Below are 14,719 nucleotides of genomic sequence, written 5' to 3'. Positions count from 1 at the left end.
GGCAATTGCTCGTGTCAACATTACAAAGCGAGTCACTTTACAGTAGAAATCCGAGTCCTCCACTATGTTTAACAATGCTAAAGCTTCGGCTCGTGAGGCTCAAACTCACAACCGCGGCATGACTTGGTGCCAGTTACTGTCTAACAAGTACCTAACGCTGACCGATTGCGCCACTGGTTAAAGATATTTTGACCGTAGAAATATTACGGTAGACTTTGTATTGGCTGCCTCTCTTTGCCGTCCTATCCCACAATACTCGGAGCAGGTTGGGTTTGTTTTAGCCAAGATATTGTAAATAAGACGGCACTCGATCATGTCAACAAATAATAGAGTATTACGTTATATTGGAAATGTCATAAGAACCTCAATAGCCCAGGCTTTTATTTGTTTCAATCACTGAACTTTCGAACAAAACAAAGGCAATAAAGGCAATAAACTGTAGTAAACTGGTCGTTATTATATTTACCAGTAACCTAAAGACAATGAAAATGGTAGTGAACTGTCGGACTACCTTATCTTATCTTATCTTACCTTATCTATTCCGGGATTAAAATGTGTCGAAACGGTCTAAAGGGGATGTAGAGAAAGATCGCTCTTTATTGAGAAAGACTGAGGTTCAGATAACTCACAGTAACCACCCCCCCTCTTCGTGATAGCCAATCACAGCCTCGGATACCTCACAGGAACCACCCCATCTCTCAGTCCGAAGGGTGTTTTCTGGTAAATCGAAAGTTTGAGAGCCTTCAGGAACACGCGCGCAAGCACACAGTGGGCCGATTCGATGACGCTGGAGGGGAAAACGCACGGCTATGGTCGTTCCAGCCTCACGCAGTGCGAGGACGAGGGGAGGGAGAAACTGTCATCACATAACAACACAGAAACATGCTGGCTATATGGAGAAGGAAGAGGAAGAGATTTACAAAAGCTTGGCTTAAACCAACCCTTACTATGTTTGAGGCCTGGGTCCAAGAGATCCGATCATAGACTTGAACCAATAATAACAGATCATATTACACATTTAACAAATGTATCTTTTGTCTTTGTGTAAAACCAAAGCTGTTGACCTAGTAGGTTTTGGTTTAAGGTTTCGATTAACATCAAATTATGATTAAATAATAATCAAGTCTTTCTCAAAAAAAGTGCTCCAGTGGCGCAATCGGTCAGCGCGCGGTACTTATAAGACAGTAACCTGCACAAAGACATGCCGAGGTTGTGAGTTCGAGCCTCACCTGGAGCAAGCTTTAGCATGGTTGAAAATAGTTTAGGACTAGTGGACTTCTTCTGTAAAGTCACAATATGTTTATACGTGCAAACTATGTCTGATTTACAAAGCTTGGCTTAAACCAATCCTCACAATATTTTGTCTACATTTGATTTGAGGCTAGAGTCCAGTCCAGTCCGTAGATTAACATTGAATTATCTTCAAATGTAAATAAAAGCTGGGCTCCAGTGGCGCAATAGGTCCGCGGGCGGTACAAAGAGAGTAACCTGCACCGATACATGCAGAGGTTGTGAGTTCAAGCCTCACCTGGAGGATTTGTAGCTATATGACTTCGATCACACAGACTATATTGCAAAATATGATCATGGAGCGTGTTATAATCTATAATTACTGTTACCCTGTGTAATGTAGTCTCTTCTGCTCCATGGCTGAGGCTTGAAGTCACAACCTCAGCATGACCCGATGCAGGTAACCGTCTCACTTTAGGAACAGCGTCAATGATGTCGTAATGAAATACATGATCTAATATTATTGGTTCCAACTCTCGGACTACATTTCTGTTGATTTCTGGCAACAAATCAAACAATATTCTATTTCAGGAGGCTGCTCTTTGTTTTAGCCAAGTAATCTAAATCAGTCGGCACTTGCTCGTGTCAACATTACAAAGCGAGTCACTTTACAGTAGAAATCCGAGTCCTCCGCTATGTTTAACAATGCTAAAGCTTCGGCTCGTGAGGCTCAAACTCACAACCGCTGCATGACTTGGTGCCGGTTACTGTCTTACAAGTACCGCACGCTGACCGATTGCGCCACTGGTTAAAGATATTTTGACCGTAGAAATATTACGGTAGACTTTGTATTGGCTGCCTCTCTTTGCCGTCCTATCCCACAATCAGGGGCGCCGAAAAGGGGGGGTAAAGGAGACGGATTCTAGGGGCCCATGATGGAGGGGGGCCCAGAGCCTTGTTTCCGGTAGCGGTGAATCGCATCATTGAATGCACGCCATTGCACGGTTCTCAGCTGAGTCAGTCAGACTCAGTGGAGTTAGTGGTACCGGAAACTCGTTCGAGTACACTACGTAGCTCGGGAGAGCTCCTCACTGCAGAGCCAGCGGGTGAGCGGCCACGGTGTGTTTGGATGTGTGGAGCTCCGTGTGAGCAGCGGTTGATTTTTGGTTCATCTCCGCGTCCGAGTCGAGGTCAAGCTTCTCAGTATAACGCCACGGTGTGCGGAGCTTTGCATATACAACGTCGCTCGTTGCACATGACCGCCACCAAACACACCAAGGCCTGCTACCAGACCACAATGGACTGCTACCAGACGCACACATGGCCGCTACCAGACGCACAATGGACTGCTACCAGACGCACACATGACCGCTACCAGACGCACACATGACCTTTACCAGACGCACACATGGTCGCTGCCAGACGCACACATGGCCGCTACCAGACGCACAAATGACTGCTAACACATGGCCGCTACCAGACATTTCACTCTTCAACTATACACAAGTCAGGGGAGTAAAGAGCGACAGCCATCTGAGAACAGCAGAGGATCTGGTGTTGTTCTAGCAGCAGAGTACGTCATGGCCGGGGGACAGAGCTAGTGAGCGGAGCGCGAGCGAGCGAGTTTAGAGGCTGGAGCGGCCGCTATGTTCCGCTCCAATTTTTCTTCGATACCGTTCACACCACGAGTCTGAGGCGGTGGCGGAGTGGTAATCGGAGGAAGAGTCTGGAGAATTATATATTAATAACATAATATAGGATAACTACGTTCCTTGCTGCGCCGTCCGGCAGCCTGAGTGGTGCGCCCGCAGCCAGTCACTCACTGAACACACGCAACACTCACAAACTGTCAACGTCGCAACCAAGCCGATTTTGTCCTGAGGGGAGTAACTGAGCGGCCCCTCCTGAAGTGGTACAGCCCAGGTGGGCCTTGAACTGCGATTGGTCAGAGAGAAGTAACAGATCTATAACAACATTGAATTCTCGTGCAACTTCTAGTAAAAACAGACCCGGCATCTAAGACCCTGTCCACAGGAGCGAAAACCATCTCATCCTCTCCGTTTCCCTTGGAAGCGTTTCAGGAATTTCTCCGTTAAGACGGACTCATTGCAAAAACGCATCTAGCTGTAGAAACGCTGTAGTACATATTCAAGCCCACTGTGTGGCGCAGGTTCTCCGCCAAGAAATAAGTAGACGAGGCGGAGTATGCGTAGCAAAAGCTGACAATTCGCAGTCGATTATTTTTCCCTCTTTCAAATTGGAGCGAGCGTGGAGCGATTTCACTGGAGCGTGAGGATTTTTAAGCGGAGCGCAGAGCGAAATTGAGCTGAGCGACCTGGCGCGAATCTGAGCGGAGGAGCGGCTGAGTGAACAGTGAGTGAGGAGCGGGATATTGGCACCGTGCATCGTAGCTCACTAACTATGCCGGGTGACCCCGGACCCCGAAGCCTTTGGGCTGGACCCCCTCGGTGGGCGACAGCGGAGAGCGCCCGACCCGGGCGCTCTCCGCTGTCTTCATCCGTACCCCAGTGTTGTGGGCTCTTGTGGGGCTCTCGTCTCTGTGTGCATTTTTGTGTGTGTGTGCTTGAGTGTGTGTGTGAGTTTGAATGAGTGAGTGATGGCACACACACACACACACACACACACACACACACTTGACTACGAGATTTAGAAAGGGACGGATTAATATGAAACTAAGGCGGTTCACTTAGTAATTGTAGGGATATCAAGTTTTATCTTTTGGTGATGGTGGACAAGATTGCTAGAATCAAGACAAATTAAAACCATGTATATTGATCCCAATTTTCAATTTATCACCATGAGTGAGAGAAGGACAATATTGAAGCATTAAAATAACATATTTTTCTTTATGTTAAATGTGTTTTGACAATTTAATTGCTTAATGTTGGTTACATTCCATCTATAACATTTCAGTATAATGTAGTTTCAATAATCAACCCTTTCAAAGGGACATTTCAGTGTTAGGGTAAACAGCTAGTGTTGAAAAGGCAAATTAAGTCATCAATGAGTTGTGTTTGTGTCCAGGTCTCCAGCCTCCTATGGATGAGGAGAGAGAGGAGGGGGGTCCTACCTCTATAACCACTCTGTTTGGGGAACCTGGCCGCCAGAGCAAAGCTAAGAGGTAAGAAGAGGATCTCACTGTCTGTGACTGGTGTCCCTCTCAGAGCTCAGCAGTGATACATCATGACTCCATCATTAGTCGGTGTAAAAGCTGTGTTTGTGTTGCGTTGTGTTGAAGCCCAGAGCAACAGGAGAGTGCAGACTCCCCTGGACCCAGCTGTGTCTCCATGGAGAGTGACTGCTCTACAGATTTACCCCTCGGCTTAAATGATGGAAATCAGTCTACTGAGAATAGGTAAGGATTGATCAGAGATTATTAAATACAGCATCCATCAAACGTCCATAAATCCTGTTTCTTGTTTTTCTAGAATATTCCAGCAGGACAGAGCAGACTGCCCTGGACCCAGCTGTGTCTCCATGGAGACTGACTTGTCCAAGGCTCAACATCCGGATTCAACAGATGGAAATCCCCAACCATCTAAGAAAAGGTGAGCACATTCAACAGCCGACAACAATCCTAATTTCCACATTTGGGCTGGACGATAACGGCAAATAAATGGCTTACATGCCCTTTCTTTGTGATATATATTGTGGTGTCGAAAAATACAAGAATTCAGTAACAGGAGCACTCACGGCGCACTCACACTAGGCAAGTTTGCCTGTTCCGTGCTGCAGGAAGATTCAGCACGATTCCCCCCCTCCCCACTCCCCCCGCTGGCCCGTGGTCACACTGCTCCCAAAGGCCGTGGCCTGGACACGATTGCACCTTCATACATACGTCATCACGTCGTAATACGATAAATACTTCATCACCAAGCGTCCTCGCCGCCATAACAACAATGGAGAACAACAACGTGAATGCTGTCGTCGGCCCAGATTTCAAGCAAACACTCGACTTCCCTATCGCACCAACGTAAACCCACTCGTGAACCGCTTGCCGCCATTGTTTAAAATGATGATGTTGTGGGGAAGAAGGGCATGGACCTATAAAGAAAGAAGGGTCACGCAAGGCCTACGTCATCCAGCTCACGTTGCGTATCCGCGTGTGTGCACGTGTCATCTCATTAGCATCTGTACTTTGGCCACGGCACACCTCTCCCAACTGTGCCGTGGCCAAGGGGCTGTTCCGTGCTGGAATACGGATGGCGTGGTCACACTAGCCAAACGTTCTAGACTTTAGTATGCAAAAGAGCTCGGGCACGGGGCCGCGGCCCTAGTGTGAGTGGCCCCTAAGGTGCCTACTTTTCAAGAAACAGTTCTGGCCACTAACTTGTAGTTGATGTAACACTGCCCTGTGTATTACCTTAAATGTTACACATAGTTTTAATGAACTCAGCAGGGCCATTAGCCTTCGACGATATTGGGTTGGTGTCAATCATCAAAACAGGAAGAACAATGGTAGGTGCTGCTGCATGCGCCAAAATGCAGACTAAAAAACGAAGCAACAACTTTGCTAGAGTAGAGTATTTAAAAAGACTGTTTTACAAGTCTTTGCCTTACTGGTAGGTCCATGTTTAAAGGAAGTCCATGCAAGTCGATAACCGAATGTACCAGAGGTTGAATACGTTTTGAAAAGTTTTGAAATTCACAGTTTATTTAATTTATATTTATTAACATCTAGCAAGTGTATATCTAGCGAACGTTGACACGGATATGAAAGGAGTTGCATATGTAAGTTAAAGACAAAATATTTTTGACACTTTAAGAATAAGAATTAGAATTACACTTTAAGCTCACTACGTTTTTTCCATTCTCTAGTTGATAATTTACTGCTCAACTAAATATGGTGAAAAGGTTGATGGGGCTATGCTAATGAATTGAGTTGTGGTACCCAGGTCAGCTCACTCATGTAAGCAAGAAAAATCATGTATTAATTTACAAACTAGTGTCATCCAAGAAAGGCACTGTGCAGAAAGTTGCAACCTGGGATGGATTGTGTGAAGTTAAAACAAATTAACAAACATCGTTTCTTTCATGTGCCTTTACACATTTTTTACTTGCAAAAACGGGTGAAATGCTCACATTGTAGAGCCCTGTTTAAAAGAGGGGCTATTCTTCTCAATAAGTCATGGAAAATGAGGACCATGCAAGTTTTCCTTTTGTCTCAAGCAGCAAACCTTGTTAAGCATACTGTGATTAAGGTAAATTACCTGACTTTGTGTGGTCTTGCGATGTGCGTGTGTGATGATGATGCCAAAATGGTAGATATTGTAGTCTTGTTCCAGATGTTATTTGTTTTTCTAGAAAAGTCGAAGTGGAGATAGCAGAAGGGGAGATACCAGAAGTGGAGATAGCAGATACCCCTGGTCCCAGTGTCTCCATGCAGAGTGACTCGGCTATGAGTTGCCCTCCTGAATTTAAAGATGGACGCCCTTCCGGAGAGGAGAGGTAGAGTAGAGTTTCAAACAGACAACAAAAACAGACCACTTGGTTGTTTTAGACTCTACTGATGTGTATAAGTTAAGGAAAATACAACATATCCTTGTGTGTGTGTGTGTGTGTGTGTGTGTGTGTGTGTGTGTGTGTGTGTGTGTGTGTGTGTGTGTGTGTGTGTGTGTGTGTGTGTGTTCTCAACAGACCACACCAGGAGAGGTCAAAGGTTACCAGTGCTCAGTCTGCAGAGCAGCATCCAAGCAGACCGGATCAAGGTGTGTAAATGTCCACCAAGACATCTGACTTTAGTTCGAAGTGGACATTAGAAAGCATCTCTTGTGGTGCTAATAGTCTCCAGGCTTCCCTCTATTGACCAGCAGAATCTAAGACAGATGCTTCTGACGTCCTTGGTTACTTCAGAGTAAAGTTCTCCTTGATGTTTGTTCTGTTCCAGAGGGCTGAGGAGCACACACACGCTTTTCTAGACAAGGAGCTGAAGAAGCTCTCCAAGGATCTCTTCCTACATTACCCACAATGCTCAGAGAGTGAGAGGGAGGAGGAGGAGGAGGTGGATGGTAAGATGGAGGAGCAGAGGAGGCTCGCCAAAGAGGGAGTGGTGGACATCATAAAGCTCTGCCTGATGGAGATGAATCAGCAGGAACTGGCCGACACACTGAGGGGCGGTAAGAGACTTTCAAAAAGAGAAAATAGACTCTTATTTGAGTCATCGCATTAAACCCGCTCCATATTTGGTTGACGGTTTTGATTGGCCCGACCCGCGCTAGGTCTGCTGTAAATCTATCTGAACAGGAGTAGCTGACGCGTATGGCAGAGCCAATTAAAAACTAGCCCTCAGATTGGTCCGGTTCACAGGCCTAAAGGAACGGCGCTTCAGTTGGAATGACTCCCCATATTACCTTTTTTATATTTATATTCATTATTTGACGTTACCTTTCTTTATTTCCCCTTATCATTTTCACAATTCATCTAAAATCTAAAGCAAAGTAACGCAGCATTGAGGCAGTTCTCTCTTTCTGGGGAAGTTGATCAACTTGATTGAAACAAAACAGTCCGAAAGCCTGAAAAGATTATCTTGTGAGCCCATAATCCTCAAAAAAGTTGTCATGTGCTGGGTTTCATGTTTTTCCGGCCTTTTTGGTGAAGATTAATGTTTGAAACAACACAAATATTTGAACATACATACAAAATATAGTTTTTTTATGTGTTTTTTAACTTAATAAAACCAATTCTTTCTAGGAATGGTCTCTGCTACCACTTCTGGGTCTGAAGAGAACTTCTCATGTCCCATCTGTCTGGATGTGTTCAACAGCCCAGTCTCCACACCATGTGGACACAACTACTGCAGAACCTGTATTACAACATTCTGGGATGACAAAGTCCAGTACAAATGTCCAGTTTGCAACGAGCTCTTTCACACACAACCTGATATACAGGACAATACCCTCTTATCAGAGATGGTTGATCAGTTTAGAAGGTCTGTACGAGTAAAAGAGCAGCCTTGTGTTGAACCTGAAGTTCCCTGTGACATCTGTACTGGGACCCAGCTGAAGGCCGTGAAGTCCTGCCTAGTGTGTTTTATCTCTTACTGCCAAACCCACCTGGAGCCACATCAGAGAGTCACTGTTGTGAAGCGCCATGAGCTGGTCGAGCCTATGGACCGTCTGGAAGAGAAGATGTGTAAGAAACACAACCAACCTCTGGAGCTCTTCTGCCAGACTGAACAGGTGTGTGTGTGTCAGTTATGCACAGTGACGGACCACAAGTCCCATCCTGTTGTACCTCTGAAGGAGGAATATGAAGTGAAGACGGCCCAGCTGGGCGAGATAGAGTCTGAAGTTCAGCAGACGATCCAGGAGAGACAACGAAAGATTGAGGAGATCAAGGATAGAGAGGAACGCTGCAAAGCAGACGCGGCCGATCAGATCGCCTCTGGTGTCCGGGCCCTCAATGCCCTGAAGGACCGCATTGTAGATGGCCTGGAAAACCTAGACCAGATGGTTAAACAGGAACTAGAATCCACAGAAGAACAAGTTTCAGGCCTAGTCAAAGAGCTGGAGCAGGAAATAGAAGATATAAGGTCAGAGATGAAGCAGCTCTCACACATTGAAGACCCCCTCCACTTCCTCCAGACGTTGAGAACCCTGAATAATCGTCAAGCCACCAGGGTCTGGACAACGGTGGAGATCCACTGTCCGTCAATGATAACGTCCTACCTAGATAACCTGATGGGGCTGAAGAAAACGCTGAACAGATACATGGATGGAGTGCCTGACACAGAGTCAGTTCTAAAGAGATGTAGGTACTATTACAGGGGATACTTTCGGGGTTGTTTCATATAGAACAAATTAACTGAAAAAGGTTGGCAAACTAATATGAGACGATTAACTACATGAAAAGTTATTATTCAAAGGGACTGCCTTTGTGGCATCTAACACCACAATATGTACAACATCATAATTAATGAAAAAAGATTCAGAAATGGAATATGGGAAAAAATGAAAGTCCACTAATTACCAAGGTGGCACAGCGCTACTTGTACATTGTTTGCAGAGTGATATGATATTATTACTGGCTGCGTTTCCATCTAAAAGGTGATGCCAGTCTTTAGAAAGTTCGCAAAAAAGTAATTTGAATTAGGTGCGTTTCCATCAAGTGGTTGGAGCGGAATAGGGTGACGACGTTACACGTTGATGTCGGCAGGGTTGCTATGGTCGTTATGCGGAAATCGGAAAGACTGTCAGTCCTGTGTGTTCAAAGTTCGCTACGTCACAGCTGTTTCGAAAAGTGTGTTTCCATCTCCCATTTTGCGAATTTACTCTCTTTCGCATTCCTCAAAAACCACCTCAAACGAGCGGATAAACCTTTTTGCGAATCAGGGCGAATTTTGGTGTTTCCATCAGCGTTTACTGATTCGATACTTCAAAGTTCGCATAAAATCAGGGGGATGGAAACGCACCTACAGTTAGGCTGATGCTGTTCATGATCATTTTAATAATGATAAACCAAACGTTTGTTGAGTGAAGGTGTAAACACGGCATACTAATAGACATGCCTTCCATATTATTGAATTGACAAATATTTGATGAATGATCTTATTAGTGTTTTTTGTATGGTTCAGCAGCCTAATTGTGTCTTGTTCCTTCAGATGCCCGTCGCCTTACTGTCCGTCCACACCAGAAGCGAATTGAGCGACCAAATCGCCGGAAGTCATTCACTTTCAATGGGCAAGAGCGACCAGAGCGACCAAAGCGACCAACGCTACCAGCGGCCAAAGTTGAGCGACCAGAGCGTCAAAAAGAAGTTGAAAACTTTTTAACTTTATGCAAATGACTATTATTCGCTTCAGCGGCCAAACACTGACAGCCAATCGGAATGTAGACGCTCTTCGCTTGCGTGGATCCCAGGGAACATCGGCAGGCACTTTGGTTCCTACCTACCTTTATTCACTCACTGAACAAAATGTCGGCTGAAGTATTAATCGCGGCTGTAACTGGGCACCCGGTGTTGTACGAACCCACCCCTTTTCAGTTCAGAGATCGAAACGCCGTAGTGGTTTGGATATCAAGTGATGATAAGCGGGAGTATTTATAGGCTACATCTAGAACGTTCGTATTTAAGCGGGAATCATTTTAATTTGCTCTACATGCCACCAATCTAACCAACCAATCGCGTGTAGCATGCTTTAAACAAAACCAAAAAAGTTTTTGAAATCGTCACATAAACAAACTAATCGACAAGACGAGGGATAAATGACAAGGGATATATCTAGTCTAGATAGATAGAAAGCCTAGTCAAGTCTTTATTAATACCAAACGACACAAATCGTCGGGAATCCATTTAGGTGGTTCGGCCCACACAGGACAGTAGCCTACAACACCACAGAGAACAAGTCTGACTGGACATACACACAATACATCACATTAAAACTAGACACGCGTTGATAGATAGATAGACAGAAAAGCCTAGATAGATCGATATGTTCCATTATTTGCCTTGCGGAGCCAACCAGTCCTGTGCGCGTATGCAAATTAGCCATGTGCGTGAATGTCTATTTGTTTTGAATGCGACGAATGAGTGCAGATCATGATTTGCAGATCCAGATCAGTGAAACATATTTTAACTACTACAGCACGCAGGGTTTTTTGTTCTCGGTTGTAATTAGCCTACATTTTAGGATTTTTTTTGTATTGGGGGGGAATCACTGTCCTACTTGTTGTCGAAGCACTTTATCGAACAAGCAAAACCGTCTCGGCAATATGGCCAAGGTGTATGGGAGAGTTCACTATTTGATATGGCTGTCTGTAGGGCCTACTAAACGCATACGGCTCCTTTAAATGCGTCTGCATAATTGAATTGTACGTCATGAGCGACTTGAGCGACCAAAGCGAACAGAAAAATTCGCAGCGAAACTTCGTGAGCGACCAAAGCGTCTTTGACGCTTTGGTCGCTCCTGGTGTGGACGTACAGTTACACTGGATGGCTACACAGCCCACAACGAACTCTTTGTCTCAGTACAGAATGGTGACAAGGGATAGAGAGAATCGGTCACTCTATGATTACTCAGAGAGATTTGACTCCTTGCACCAGGTGTTGTGTAGAGAGGGTCTGACTGGCCGCTGTTACTGGGAGGTACAGAGGGACGGAAGTGTTGAGATAGGAGTGACATACAAAGGAATCCCAAGGAAAGGATTTGAAGGGGATCTTGCACGGCACAACCAGGCCTGGTGTCTTTATTGTCGGGATGATCGTTACACCGCCTGTCACAACGGTAGTAAGACACGCATATATCTCCACCCCGATGGCTCCAACAGAGTAGGAGTGTATCTGGACCGGCCTGCTGGCACTCTGTCCTTCTACAGAGTGTCCCCAGATGGGGACGATTCCTCAGACACACTGACACACATCCACACCTTCCAGTCCACATTCACAGAGGAACTCTATGCTGCGTTTGGAATATGTGGGAATGGTTCCTCAGTGCATCTGTTTTAGCGTACATGTACGCGCGCGCACGCACACGCACACGCACACTCACACACACACCCCATTAAAAAAAATGCATAGATAAATTTAATTGCAAAGACATGTGCAGATATATTAATTATAATATATCATCAAAATATTGCGACAAGTTATGGTAGTATCTCTTGGTAGTTCATATCTATGCCTTCTCTGTATTCTAACAGCTGGGCTGTGTAACTTAGCGGTCAGCGGTCAAATGAAATGGGTAGTAAATGAAACAATACAAATACTTTTTCCTTTAAGGCCTTCCATATGGTTCACTGACTAAGCAGAGGTTACAAAGATCTATTTTAAATTTTGATATTTCTTTTTAATTTGATTGTGTACGCATCTTTTTTAACTACAGTATACTAGAGTATTTCTTTTTTTTACCAATGCTAATGGGTTCTTCAATCAGTTTTACTTTTGATAAGCCAGACATTGACCCTGATTTAAACCAGATTTACTACGTCTATGGGAAAAGCTGAGTTCATTAACAGCTAGTAGTCCTATAGTACTAAAGGGCCGTAGCACCACATCTGATGAGTAGGCTACCTGGGTCAAGATCTGATGGCAATAGCGTAGAAGAGCAAATATATAGAAGTTTTAGTAGAGGTAGGTTTAAACAAAATCCCCAAATAATTCAATAAATCCAATGCAAACCAACCAAACATTTACAATACAGGCTTTATAAAACACAAACGGGTAGATATCTTGAGAATCCATTGTACTATTTTGACACTTCTATTCGAAGGTCAGGGTGATTATACTTGAATGGCACCAAGCCAGACAATCACAATTGCGCCATGTTCCGCTATATGGCACACAGATTAAGAATGTGTATTCGGATTCAAGGCAATTAACCTATTTCCTCTAAAACCCTCTCTCAGCTAGTGTGCATACATTGTGCTGAGTTTCTTCAAGGAAAGGTTCAAGTCCGGGATAGCTTTTAACTGACTTTATTGTTAAAGTAGGCATGTTTCGGTATGGTAACTGGCTATGGAACGAAAGTCTAGGAATCGTGTAGAACACGTGTGAGAGATAATAACTCTGGCTACTATGGGCCACGGGCAGAGGCCCGTGACCCTTCGCGGGTGTCGCTGAAAATCTCTGGCCCCTTCACCTAGTGTGCACAGGTAAGGGACCGTCAAGTGGGCGTGGCCTAGTGGGCGTGGTGGCTTCGGCTTCTTCAGGTGATGCCTTCTGTGGTGGAGCCGCCTTCAATAAGGTCTTGCTCCCCTAGTGGCTATGTATAGTATTTACGGCTTATATGTTTGGTCCTGCTTCATTGGGTCTATGTGTGGGTAGCTTAGATTCTTAAAATACGTAACAATTGTAAACACCATGTTTATTTGCAAAATGGTGCAAAGACACTGGATTTTCCATTTAAGGTGTTCGTCAAAGAGTGATATGGTATGGAGTGTGGAAATCAGTGGAGCCTTAGGTTTCATATGATGGATAGTTTGTGAAGATCAAATGATCGCAAATGATGAAAGATACCAATTTCTGTGCATGTGCAGTTATGAAATACATAACCTTTTGTTAGATGTGTTTATATTGTTTGGGGTCAGAATTGTCTTTCACTTGGTGAACAAAGGTTATGATAGACAAAAAGTGGAGAATCTTATCTTTGTAGGGGTGTGTCTGCTCTTCATGTGTTTCAAGGCCTTCAAAGGTCTTTGCAATTGGGCTGAGGAGAGACTTTGCCCGGACACGGGTCATTTCGGGATCAAGAGGTTAGACTGAATATTGATTCCTTGTGTTTTGTTGTGAACACGGTTACTAAAGAAACGTGCACACCTGTCCTGTTTATGATTTGTAATTTCTGGTACTTCTATTATTTTAGTCACCGTCTGCGCACATAAGGAACAATTTATTTTTATTTAACAAAATCATAATAAACCATTCAGTGGATCAAATTGAGTGTTCTGATTTTTCCCGTGATATTAGTAGAAATCCTCCAAGCTTAGGAGATGCACACACACAGTTCAAGCATACATAAATACATGCACACACACACTCACTGTGTGTGTGTGTATGTGCGTGTGACACATAGACACTGACTCTAGCTTGCACGCATGTTGACACACACAGACACCGACTGTAGCTTGCACACATGGTGACACACACACACACACACACACACTGAGTGACACACAGACACTGACACTTACTCTAGCTCGCGCACAGTGACACACGCACACACACACAAACACAGAGACGAAGACCGAGAGAGAGAGGACAGATGGAGAGAGAGAGGGACATAGAGAGTGAGACAGACAGACAGAGAGAGAGACAGTGAGACAGAGAGAGAGACAGATAAGAAAGAGAGAGACAGATAAGAAAGAGAGAAACACGAGAGACAGAGAGAGCGGGACGAGAGATAGAGAGGACAGAGACAAGAGAGAGAAAAAAATCTGGGTGTTGATGAGATAAAATATGCAACCGCCCTATCCATATTTTAACACCAACCAGACAAACACGTCTACTTTTAGTGAGCCAGGGCTAAAAATACTGACATAATTAAATTGACCACTAGGGGGCAACAAAAGTCCGGTTCCTCACTGCGAGCCAATGGCCCCCTGTGGTGCACCAAGGGACCCTGCTAATAGCATACCAGACCCTTCCCACAACCTGGTGATGAACACGCATGATATGGGCTGTGGACCACACAGGGCGTGTGCGTGTGCGTGCGTGCGTGCGTGCGTGCGTGCGTGCGTGCGTGCGTGTGTCTGATCCAGTTGATCTACAAGAATGACACTCTCAAACTTGTGTTTGAATATCAAGAGTTGATCCAAGACAAACTAATAGCCTGACTAGTCTTTCTTGACCCCACTGTGAGTGTTAATGCAAATGTTTGGGTATAAAACATATATAGACTTGGAAACAGCTGATGGACTTGGGAGAACAAATTTAAAATGGTGACTTTGTGAAGACAAGTGTGTTTTTGTCTACTTTTTGTATTAAAGTAATATTCTTATTTCAGTGGTTTCCATTGGAGTTATTAAAAGGCCTA

General features: G+C 44.6%; 1 protein-coding gene and 1 non-coding gene across 2 annotated transcripts; both read left to right on the top strand.

Annotated features, from left to right (window-relative positions):
- The first annotated feature begins 1,141 nt into the window (after positions 1–1,141).
- On the top strand, positions 1,142–1,237 carry trnai-uau (transfer RNA isoleucine (anticodon UAU)). The gene is made up of 2 exons: positions 1,142–1,179; positions 1,202–1,237. It is a non-coding gene; the product is annotated as a tRNA-Ile (tRNA).
- Positions 1,238–7,342: 6,105 nt separating this feature from the next.
- LOC115542965 (E3 ubiquitin-protein ligase TRIM47-like) lies at positions 7,343–11,906 on the top strand. Its single transcript, XM_030355483.1, has 4 exons — positions 7,343–7,367; positions 7,942–9,000; positions 9,851–9,867; positions 11,889–11,906. Exons 2-4 carry the CDS (start codon positions 7,944–7,946, stop codon positions 11,904–11,906), a joined length of 1,092 nt encoding a protein of 363 aa, XP_030211343.1. The 5' UTR covers positions 7,343–7,367; positions 7,942–7,943.
- Positions 11,907–14,719: the final 2,813 nt, after the last annotated feature.

This window comes from Gadus morhua, chromosome 4, assembly GCF_902167405.1.
Source record: "Gadus morhua chromosome 4, gadMor3.0, whole genome shotgun sequence".
NCBI lineage: Eukaryota > Metazoa > Chordata > Actinopteri > Gadiformes > Gadidae > Gadus > Gadus morhua.
The sequence above is the reverse complement of the archived record's forward strand: the minus strand, read 5'-3'. Positions and strand labels throughout refer to the sequence as shown.